The 12924-nt window shown below is 33.8% G+C and overlaps 1 protein-coding gene across 3 annotated transcripts in view; it reads right to left on the bottom strand.

Annotated features, from left to right (window-relative positions):
- LOC125682962 (uncharacterized protein KIAA0930 homolog) overlaps window positions 1–12924 on the bottom strand; it is a 39005-nt gene that overhangs the window by 20795 nt on the left and 5286 nt on the right. For 2 of the 3 annotated variants that reach the window (XM_048923610.2, XM_056139553.1), the window contains exons 2-5: window positions 12474–12628; window positions 11383–11487; window positions 6225–6302; window positions 4149–4250 (exon numbers count right to left, since the gene is read on the bottom strand). In XM_048923610.2, coding sequence (XP_048779567.2) covers window positions 4149–4250; window positions 6225–6302; window positions 11383–11487; window positions 12474–12628 — 440 coding nt within the window. Of the gene's footprint in view, window positions 1–4148; window positions 4251–6224; window positions 6303–11382; window positions 11575–12473; window positions 12629–12924 lie in introns of all 3 variants that reach the window. The other variant, XM_056139550.1, reaches the window with a different exon arrangement.

Below are 12924 nucleotides of genomic sequence, written 5' to 3'. Positions count from 1 at the left end.
CAACAGTCATACTGATCGCAAGGTCAATTATTTCACATATTAGTTTTATCTCATTTTATTTTTACCTCTTTTCTTACAGAATCTGTCAAAATTCTGGATCTATCTATCCTCTACACTTTCTCTCACTGCACGACATGCTGCACTGTTTACTGTCTATGCGCATGCGTCTGAAGACCGAAAGGAGGAGACTTGATATTTTTTGTATAGGCCATCAAAAAGTATTAAATTTTATGTTAAAATGAGAATTTTTGACTTTTGAAAAGTGTTATTTTCGCAAAGTTCATACATTAAAAAATGCAACAAAAATTGAAAAAGCGCTGGGAAAATTGTCATTTCATGATTTTTGCGCAAAATGACCTGTAGTGTCTCTTTAAATAAGACATTTTTTGACTCTCATTTCAGCTTCGGGTGAAAATTAATATTCCGATTGTACATCTGAAGGACACCACCAATCATTTTCCTAATGACGATTAGCCTACTGTATAAATTGTAAAAGGAGTTCTGGGAACCGGGGTTTGCTTTAGAAGAAACATTTTTCAACTCCCATTTGGGCCCCGGGTGAAAATGAAAATTCCAAAAGCTTATTGCACATCTACAGGACACCACCAATCATCTTCCAAACGATGATTTAGTTCTTGTATTAAATGTAAGAGGAGTTCTGGAAACCAGATGTATGTATAAAGAATTGTCGTTTTTGACCCCTATTTCATCCCCAGGGTGAAAATGAAAATTTCAAAACCTTCTTGCACATCTTAAGGACACCACCAATCATCTTCCTAAAGGTTGGTTGGTTACTACTTAAGATGAAGGAGGAGTTCGAGAATAAAGAAAGTGTGACAGACGGATGGACGGAACAGGGTAACAATATACCCGAACTTTCTTTAGAAAGTGCAGGTATAAAAACTGCTAATATATAAATATGCATAAATCAACTGTGGATATTAGGAAAATCATTGTATAATAGACATACAATAGTGGAAATACCTGCATAGGAGTTATTGCCCTTGACATATTTTTTTCATTATAAATAATTGATTATCTATGGAAAATATAAACTTTTTCACAATCAATAATTTACCAATTTTTTTTTTATCTTACCCAGTGAATAAAATTCCTCTGAAAGACATATTTCTATCATGCACAAAATCTAATTTAATAAAGATTTTTGTAAAAACCTATGACATCACACAAGGATCTATCTACCTTAAACTAGGCCAGTGAACCTAAATCCAAATTACGACAAACTGTTTGGTCTTGAACAACCTTTTTTCTAAAGTATAAACTTCAACTATCCCTTCACAACCAAGTTGAAGTCAGAAAATAATTATGTTTATTTTTAACCAGTGACCTTGAACTTGACCAAATGACCTTGGTTCAGGGTTGTGTCACACTACATGGTCTTAAGCAAACTTTTTTTATTCCTTAACATAGGGACCAGTTATCACAAAATTCCTTAACATAGGGACCACAGTTATCACAAGATTCCTTAACATAGGGAGGGCCTCTGTGGCTGAGTGGTTAGAGCATCGTGCTCAAAATCACATGGCCTCTCACCTCTGTCGGTGCGGGTTCGAATCCCTCTCGCACTGTTAAGTGAGAAAGTTTCCCAAGTTACTTTCGGAAGGTCGGTGGTCTCTTCCCAGGTACATTGTATCTGGGTTCTCTCTTCCACCAATAAAATGCCACCAGATAACTGAAAAATTGTTGAGTGTGGCGGAAAACATGATTCCTTACATAGGGGCCACAGTTATCACTAGGGACCACAGTTATCACATGATTCCTTAACATAGGGACACAGTTATCACAAGATTCCTTAACATAGGGACACAGTTATCACAAGATTCCTTAACATAGGGTCCACAGTTATCACATGATTCCTTAACATAGAGACACAGTTATCACAAGATTCCTTAACATAGGGACACAGTTATCACATGATTCCTTAACATAGAGACACAGTTATCACAAGATTCCTTAACATAGAGACACAGTTATCACATGATTCCTTAACATAGAGACACAGTTATCACAAGATTCCTTAACATAGAGACACAGTTATCACAAGATTCCTTAACATAGGGACACAGTTATCACAAGATTCCTTAACATAGAGACACAGTTATCACAAGATTCCTTAACATAAGGACACAGTTATCACAAGATTCCTTAACATAGAGACACAGTTATCACAAGATTCCTTAACATAGGGACCACAGTTATCACTAGGGACCACAGTTATCAGATGATTCCTTAACATAGGGTCCACAGTTATCACTAGGGACCACAGATATCACATGATTCCATAACATAGGGACACAGTTATCACAAGATTCCTTAACATAGGGACACAGTTATCACATGATTCCTTAACATAGGGACACAGTTATCACATGATTCCTTAACATAGAGACCACAGTCATCACATGATTCCTTAACATTGGGTCCACAGTTATCACAAGATTCCTTAACATAGGGACACAGTTATCACTAGGGACCACAGTTATCACATGATTCCTTAACATAGGGACACAGTTATCACAAGATTCCTTAACATAGAGACACAGTTATCACAAGATTCCTTAACATAGGGACACAGTTATCACTAGGGACCACAGTTATCACATGATTCCTTAACATAGGGTCCACAGTTATCACTAGATTCCTTAACATAGGGTCCACAGTTATCACTAGGGACCACAGTTATCACATGATTCCATAACATAGGGACACAGTTATCACAAGATTCCTTAACATAGGGACCACAGTTATCACATGATTCCTTAACATAGGGACACAGTTATCACATGATTCCTTAACATAGGGACACAGTTATCACAAGATTCCTTAACATAGAGACACAGTTATCACATGATTCCTTAACATAGAGACACAGTTATCACAAGATTCCTTAACATAAGGGGCCACAGTTATCACAAGATTCCTTAACATAGGGACACAGTTATCACAAGATTCCTTAACATAGGGACACAGTTATCACATGATTCCTTAACATAGAGACACAGTTATCACAAGATTCCTTAACATAAGGGGCCACAGTTATCACAAGATTCCTTAACATAGGGACACAGTTATCACAAGATTCCTTAACATAGGGACACATTTATCACATGATTCCTTAACATAGGGACACAGTTATCACAAGATTCCTTAACATAAGGGGCCACAGTTATCACAAGATTCCTTAACATAGGGACACAGTTATCACAAGATTCCTTAACATAGGGACACAGTTATCACATGATTCCTTAACATAAGGGGCCACAGTTATCACAAGATTCCTTAACATAGAGACCACAGTTATCACAAGATTCCTTAACATAGAGACCACAGTTATCACAAGATTCCTTAACATAGGGTCACAGTTATTACAGTTTTTGTAGATGTCTTTATTTATTAAAATGCTGTCTATCTGTTTATTCAATGTTCAGCAGCAAAACATACTTTTGAATAATTTAAGCACTCCCAGTATATACAAATATATCTACATAGCAACCCACTGAATGCCTAAACCAGGGGCTATGAATTTCAGAATTTTGGTCGAGGAGGTCTCCTTCCCATTATGAATATGACATTTTTTGTATTAGATGCTTAGGGATAACGGAAAAAGATATTTTAAAAATTGCATTATCATTTTTAGTTTTTGGCCTTGCCCTTTAACACCCATGAAATAGACAATTTCTGTTCCTCTTACCCCACACATGTTCCATGACAAGTTTGGTGAAAGCCAATAGTTTAAGAGAAGAAATAAAAAATGTCCAGATACACATGACGTACACACCACGTCTGACACTATGGACAACAGTAATGAGTATCTTATCTGAGTAACTGAGATTATTTAATACTGTAGATCACTTACCTTGCTAGACCTTATTTTCACATGGATACAATGATGTATTTATTCACGAGACAAAACTTTTACAAATCGTTATCTATAGCTTTTAAGTCTTCTATAAGTGAGAGTTTATTCGATGGCTGGTCTCGCAAAATTACGCGTAAGTAACGTTCTCACAAATAAAATGTGATTTCCAGTAAACAGATAGACTTCTACAAATTTGAACTTTTTCCAACTAAAGGACACATCGAACAATATTACAGCATTTCACAAGAGATAGAAACTGTTGAAATACCTCTTCAAAATTATCTACAGTGAAGTATATGTTGGGATAAGTAAGTTCTTCTTCTGTGCCTTTGTCATCCATTCTTCTCTTACTGGGTGATGGGTAAACTCTCTATAATACAAATGTTCTTACTGGGTGATGGGTAAACTCTCTATAATACAAACGTTCTTACTGGGTGATGGGTAAACTCTCTATAATACAAATGTTCTTACTGGGTGATGGGTAAACTCTCTATAATACAAACGTTCTTACTGGGTGATGGCTAAACTCTCTATAATACAAACGTTCTTACTGGGTGATGGGTAAACTCTCTATAATACAAATGTTCTTACTGGGTGATGGGCAAACTCTCTATAATACAAATGTTCTTTACAGATCGGTGTTAAGAAGTGACAGAGCACTATGACATACTATACATTAGAGAAGAATAAAACATCATCATAGTACAGTAAAATACGGATATAGCAAACCTCTAGGACCAACAAAAAACAAGAGGCCCATGAGCCACACCACTCACCTGAGTTACCTTGGCCCATATTTAAGGATTTGTCCTATATATTCGCATGTAAAATTTTGATCACTCTTCTGGCCCCAACCTACTGCCAGGGGCCATGTTTTTACAAACTTGAATATGCACTATGTCAGGAAGCTTTCATGTAAATGTAAACTTCTTTGGCCCAATGGTTCTTGAGAAGAAGATTTTTAAAGATTTTCTCTATATATTTGTATGTAAAAATTTGATCCCCTATTGTGGACCCCATCCTACCCCCGGGGGGCCATGATTTTAACAAACTTGAATCTGCACGGTAACAGGAAGCTTTCATGTAAATGTAAACTGTTCTTATGAAGAAGACTTTTAAAGATTTTCTCAATATATTTGTATGTAAAACTTTGATCCCCTATTGCGGCCCCATCCTACCCACGAGGGTCATGACTTTAACAAATTTGAATCTGCACTATGTCAGAAAGCTTTCATGTAAATTTGTACTTTCCTGACCCAGTGGCTCTTGAGAGGATGATTTTTAAAGATTTTCCCTATATATTTGTATGTAAAACTTTGATCCCCTATTGTGGTCCCATGCTACCCCTGGGGTCATGATTTTAACAAACTTGAATCTGCACTATGTCAGAGAGCTTTCATGTAAATATGTACTTTTCTGGTTCTTGAGAAGATTTTCAAAGATTTTACCTATATATCCACATGATCCCCTATTGTGGCCCCATCCTATCCCTGGGGCCATGATCTTAACAAACTTGAATATGCACTCTGTCAGGAAGATTTCATGTTAATTTCAGCTCTTCTGGCTTAGTGGTTCTTGAGAAGATTTTTTATTAAATGACCCCACCCATTTTCGCGATTATCTCACTTTTGAAGGGGGCATGGCCCATTTGAACAAACTTGAAAGTCCTTCACCCAAGGATGCTTTTGGCCAAGTTCGATTGAAATTGGCCCATTGGTTCTGGAGAAGAAGTTGAAAATGTGAAAAGTTTACAGACAGACGGACATATGACAGCTAGACAACAGGTGATCAGAAAAGCTCATTTGAGCTTTCACCTCAAGTGAGCTAACAAGTTTGTTATAACCAAATTTCATTATGTCTAAGAACATCTTCATTATTTTCCTCTCATAGAGGAATAAATATCACTTCACAATAAGCATTAATTCATTAATATGTTTTACTGTATTTCAAATTGAAGTATGCCATTGGTGCAAAATCAAAATCAGAAATTGAGTCTTTATCCTTTCAATCTTCATCACCTGTCTGTTTAACTCAGTGGATTCAATCAATAGAATGTTCATCTGAGTCTCACAATGTTTGTCACTCTTAATGATTTCACACTAAAAGTTGCTATTTTTCTTGCTAAGCAGACAAAATTTTTAATTTCTAACACTACAATAGTACTGAACACATTGTATATATTTTTCTAGATTTGACAATTTTGATTGGTGTGCTATACCTCCTTAAAATCTTAATCTTTCTATTAAACACCAAGCAAAATCAAAGTACATCACTTCAAGATTAATGTTCTAAATAACAAGTAAATTTCTATTTAATTTGTTTATTAACAAGTACTTATACACACCTGGGAAAACCTCCTCAGAATTTGCAGATGTTTTTCACTTGTTCTTGTACAAACTGCACATGTTGCTGTGTAGACAAGCTGTAAAGAAAAACAATGTGTCACACCATCAGGGCACATAGAACAATGTTTCAACATTCACTTATAGTTAAAAAAAACGTATATAAAAAATCACATAATAAATTGTCTTTATCAGACTTTTCTTCCTTGAAATGGGGTTTCGGGCTAAATATCTTAGAATTGATTGATTGATTGAATATTGTTTAACGTCCCTCTCGAGAATATTACACTCATATGGAGACGTCACCACTGCCAATGAAGGGCTGCAAAATTTAGGCCTATCCTCGGCGCTTATTATGGCCATTGAGCAGGGAGGGATCTTTATCATGCCACACCTGCTGTGACACGGGACCTTGGTTTATGCAGTCTAATTCAATAGACCACTCACTTTAGTCACCTCTTACAACAAGCAAGGGGCACTGAGGACCTATTCTAACCTGGATCCCCACAGGATTAATAACTTAGAATGTGATAATTAATAATATATCCCTGGTATGTGATTGTGTGTATTACAATGTAATCATTAATCATGTATACCTGGTGTGTGTGATTGTGTGTATTACAATGCAATCATTAATCATGTATACCTGATGTGTGATTGTGTGTATTACAATGTAAACATTAATCATGTATACCTGATGTGTGTGTGATTGTGTGTATTACAATGTAATCATTAATCATGTATACCTGGAGTGTGATTGTGTGTATTACAATGTAATCATTAATCATGTATACCTGGTATGTGATTGTGTGTATTACAATGTAATCAATAATCATGTATACCTGGTGTGTGATTGTGTGTATTACAATGTAATCATTAAACATGTATACCTGGTGTGTGTGATTGTGTGTATTACAATGTAATCATTAATCATGTATACCTGGTGTGTGATTGTGTGTATTACAATGTAATCATTAATCATGTGTATCTGGTGTGTGATTGTGTGTATTACAATGAAATCATTAATCATGTATACCTGGTGTGTGATTGTGTGTATTACAATGTAATCATTAATCATGTATACCTGGTGTGTGATTGTGTGTATTACAATGTAATCATTAATCTTGTATACCTGATGTGTGTGTGATTGTGTGTATTACAATGTAATCATTAATCATGTATACCTGATGTGTGTGTGTGATTGTGTGTATTACAATGTAATCATTAATCATGTGTATCTAGTGTGTGTGATTGTGTGTATTACAATGTAATCATTAATCATGTATACCTGGTGTGTGATTGTGTGTATTACAATGTAATCATTAATCTTGTATACCTGGTGTGTGATTGTGTGTATTACAATGTAATCATTAATCTTGTATACCTGATGTGTGATTGTGTGTATTACAATGTAATCATTAATCATGTATACCTGGTGTGTGTATATTACAATGTAATCATTAATCATGTATATCTGGTGTGTGTGTGATTGTGTGTATTACAATGTAATCATTAATCATGTATATCTGATGTGTGTGTGATTGTGTGTATTACAATGTAATCATTAATCATGTATACCTGATGTGTGATTGTGTGTATTACAATGTAATCATTAATAATGTATACCTGATGTGTGATTGTGTGTATCACAATGAAATCATTAATCATGTATACCTAATGTGTGATTGTGTGTATTACAATGTAATCATTAATCATGTATACCTGATGTGTGTGTATTACAATGTAAACATTAATCATGTATACCTGATGTGTGATTGTGTGTATTACAATGTAATCATTAATCATGTATACCTGATGTGTGTGTATTACAATGTAAACATTAATCATGTATACCTGATGTGTGATTGTGTGTATTACAATGAAATCATTAATCATGTATACCTGATGTGTGATTGTGTGTATTACAATGTAAACATTAATCATGTATACCTGATGTGTGATTGTGTGTATTACAATGTAATCATTAATCATGTATACCTTATGTGTGTGTATTACAATGAAATCATTAATCATGTATACCTGATGTGTGTGTATTACAATGTAAACATTAATCATGTATACCTGATGTGTGATTGTGTGTATTACAATGAAATCATTAATCATGTATACCTGATGTGTGATTGTGTGTATTACAATGTAAACATTAATCATGTATATCTGATGTGTGATTGTGTGTATTACAATGTAATCATTAATCATGTATACCTGATGTGTGTGTATTACAATGAAATCATTAATCATGTATACCTGATGTGTGATTGTGTGTATTACAATGTAATCATTAATCATGTATACCTGATGTGTGATTGTGTGTATTACAATGTAATCATTAATCATGTATACCTGATGTGTGTGTATTACAATGTAATCATTAATCATGTACACCTGGTGTGTGATTGTGTGTATTACAATGTAATCATTAATCTTGTATACCTAATGTGTGTGTGATTGTGTGTATTACAATGTAATCATTAATCATGTATACCTGGTGTGTGTGATTGTGTGTATTACAATGTAATCATTAATCATGTATACCTGATGTGTGATTGTGTGTATTACAATGTAATCATTAATCATGTGTATCTGGTGTGTGTGATTGTGTGTATTACAATGTAATCATTAATCTTGTATACCTGATGTGTGATCGTGTGTATTACAATGTAATCATTAATCATGTATACCTGATGTGTGATTGTGTGTATTACAATGTAATCATTAATCTTGTATACCTGGTGTGTGATTGTGTGTATTACAATTTAATCATTAATCATGTATACCTGATGTGTGTGTTTGTGTGTATTACAATGTAATCATTAATCATGTATACCTGATGTGTGATTGTGTGTATTACAATGTAATCTTTAATCATGTATACCTGATGCGTGTGTATTACAATGTAATCATTAATCATGTATACCTGGTGTGTGTGTGATAGTGTGTATTACAATGTAATCATTAATCTTGTACACCTGGTGTGTGATTGTGTGTATTACAATGTAATCATTAATCATGTATACCTGATGTGTGATTGTGTGTATTACAATGTAATCATTAATCATGTGTATCTGGTGTGTGATTGTGTGTATTACAATGTAATCATTAATCTTGTACACCTGGTGTGTGATTGTGTGTATTACAATGAAATCATTAATCATGTATACCTGGTGTGTGTGTGATTGTGTGTATTACATTGTAATCATTAATCATGTATACCTGGTGTGTCATTGTGTGTATTACAATGTAATCATTAATCTTGTATACCTGGTGTGTGATTGTGTGTATTACAATGTAATCATTAATCATGTATACCTGATGTGTGATTGTGTGTATTACAATGTAATCATTAATCATGTATACCTGATGTGTGATTGTGTGTATTACAATGAAATCATTAATCATGTATACCTGATGTGTGATTGTGTGTATTACAATGTAATCATTAATCATGTATACCTGATGTGTGTGTGAATGTGTGTATTACAATGTAATCATTAATCATGTATACCTGATGTGTGTGTGATTGTGTGTATTGCAATGTAATCATTAATCTTGTATACCTGATTTGTGATTGTGTGTATTACAATGTAATCATTAATCATGTACACCTGGTGTGTGATTGTGTGTATTACAATGAAATCATTAATCATGTATACCTGGTGTGTGTGTGATTGTGTGTATTACAATGTAATCATTAATCATGTATATCTGGTGTGTGATTGTGTGTATTACAATGTAATCATTAATCAGGTATACCTGGTGTGTGATTGTGTGTATTACAATGAAATCATTAATCATGTAAACCTGGTGTGTGATTGTGTGTATTACAATGTAATCATTAATCTTGTAAACCTGATGTGTGTGTGATTGTGTGTATTACAATGTAATCATTAATCATGTATACCTGATGTGTGTGTGATTGTGTGTATTACAATGTAATCATTAATCATGTATACCTGATGTGTGATTGTGTGTATTACAATGTAATCATTAATCATGTATACCTGATGTGTGTGTGTGATTGTGTGTATTACAATGTAATCATTAATCATGTATACCTGGTGTGTGATTGTGTGTATTACAATGTAATCATTAATCATGTATACCTGGTGTGTGATTGTGTGTATTACAATGTAATCATTAATCATGTATACCTGATGTGTGATTATGTGTATTACAATGTAATCATTAATCATGTATACCTGGTGTGTGTGATTGTGTGTATTACAATGTAATCATTAATCATGTATACCTGATGTGTGATTGTGTGTATTACAATGTAATCATTAATCATGTATACCTGATGTGTGATTGTGTGTATTACAATGTAATCATTAATCATGTATACCTGGTGTGTCATTGTGTGTATTACAATGTAATCATTAATCTTGTATACCTGGTGTGTGATTGTGTGTATTACAATGTAATCATTAATCATGTATACCTGGTGTGTGTATATTATAATGTAATCATTAATCATGTATACCTGGTGTGTGATTGTGTGTATTACAATGTATTCATTAATCATGTATACCTGATGTGTGTGTGATTGTGTGTATTACAATGAAATCATTAATCATGTATACCTGGTGTGTGATTGTGTGTATTACAATGAAATCATTAATCTTGTATACCTGATGTGTGTGTAATTGTGTGTATTACAATGTAATCATTAATCATGTATACCTGATGTGTGATTGTGTGTATTACAATGTATTCATTAATCATGTATACCTGATGTGTGTGTGATTGTGTGTATTACAATGAAATCATTAATCATGTATACCTGGTGTGTGATTGTGTGTATTACAATGTAATCATTAATCATGTATACCTGATGTGTGTGTGATTGTGTGTATTACAATATAATCATTAATCATGTATACCTGGTGTGTGATTGTGTGTATTACAATGTATTCATTAATCATGTATACCTGATGTGTGTGTGATTGTGTGTATCACAATGTAATCATTAATCATGTATACCTGATGTGTGTGTGATTGTGTGTATTACAATGTATTCATTAATCATGTATACCTGATGTGTGTGTGATTGTGTGTATCACAATGTAATCATTAATCATGTATACCTGATGTGTGTGTGATTGTGTGTATTACAATGTATTCATTAATCATGTATACCTGGTGTGAGATGATGTTTAAGTACACAGTTTCCTCCCAGTCAATGGTTTTCTCCTCCAGTAAGGGAAGAGACTTCGAGTCTCTTCTGTAGACTTCTATTTCAGGCTGCAACATAACACCACCTCCAGACATCATAACACCACCTCCAGACATCATAACGCTTGACATTTTGTTTAAATCACATTGTACATCCTAACCACATAATGTAAAACATATCTTATTAAGTACATTAATATTATACATAAGAAATGGTGCCAATGTGGTTCTTGAAAAGAAAATTTTTTAAAGACTTTTTCGACACACACAGATCTTTGTATAAAGACTTTTCCCACACACGCAGATCTTTGTATAAAGACTTTTCCCACACACACAGATCTTTGTATGTATACACTTTTCCCACACACACAGATCTTTGTATGTATACACTTTTCCCACACACACAGATCTTTGTATGTATACACTTTTCCCACACACACAGATCTTTGTATGTATACACTTTTCCCACACACACAGATCTTTGTATGTATACACTTTTCCCACACACACAGATCTTTGTATGTATAACTTTGAACCCCTGCTGTTAGCCCCACCTTCATCCCTGTTTTGAATTAAAGAGTGAAAAATGTTCTTTGTTAGTGTCTATTATCTACATATAATTGTATTTCAATACTTCTTACACATTTTATACCTCCCTTAATGTGCAATGTAAAGGGTTAATGCTTATATCATCTAATAATTTACATATAGTTAGTGTAAAAAGTTTCAAAATCAAAGATTTTACTTCTGATATTACATGAAGTTTAAATACACATAAGATAAAAACAATTGGTTATAGTCAAAAGTGAAAAAAGAGTTGAAAAACTGGTCATACTAAAACAATACATGGCATTTGTTACAGTTAGCAACTTTTAATTCATTTTATTGATGTTTTGATCTCAGTTGAACATTAGCAGATTTACCCTGTATTCTACATGACATAACAAACACAGTAACATGACAGCCTGTTTCCCAAGAGAACATTCAAATTCAAGATTCTTGAACACAAAGTTTGCAAACAAGTACATTGTATTGATGAAATCAACAAAGCTTACCCTGAATGTAAATGACTTGTGTTTTGGGTTGCGAGTTTTTCTTACATAGAACAACATATCATCTCTCTGGTCATCAGGGAGTTTGGATGGATCAATGAAATACTTAGTAAAGAGATCTGTCCAAAAGTGGGTGGAATCATTCATCATCTCAAATCCTGCAAATCAGAGAAACATTGTTGCATAAAATTACATAACACATAAAAAACAGAAGTCCCAATGCATTAAATATATAATAATGATTAATAATAATAATGATTGGTTTTATATAGCGCCTTTTCCAGCGTATGCTGCTCAAAGCGCTTTACAATAATCAATGTACATTATTACCCCGGCAGACCTTATATCAATCTAGAACTTTCTCAGCCTCCTAGGAAGCATACAGTGCAAGCTGCCATTACAAGCGCTAGAGCACTAGCATTCTAACAATATCTTTCACTGTCTATAGCCAGGT

The sequence above is a fragment of the Ostrea edulis genome, chromosome 6 (genome assembly GCF_947568905.1).
Source record: "Ostrea edulis chromosome 6, xbOstEdul1.1, whole genome shotgun sequence".
Lineage (NCBI taxonomy): Eukaryota > Metazoa > Mollusca > Bivalvia > Ostreida > Ostreidae > Ostrea > Ostrea edulis.
Note: the sequence above shows the minus strand (reverse complement) of the source record. Positions and strands in the feature narration are given on the sequence as shown.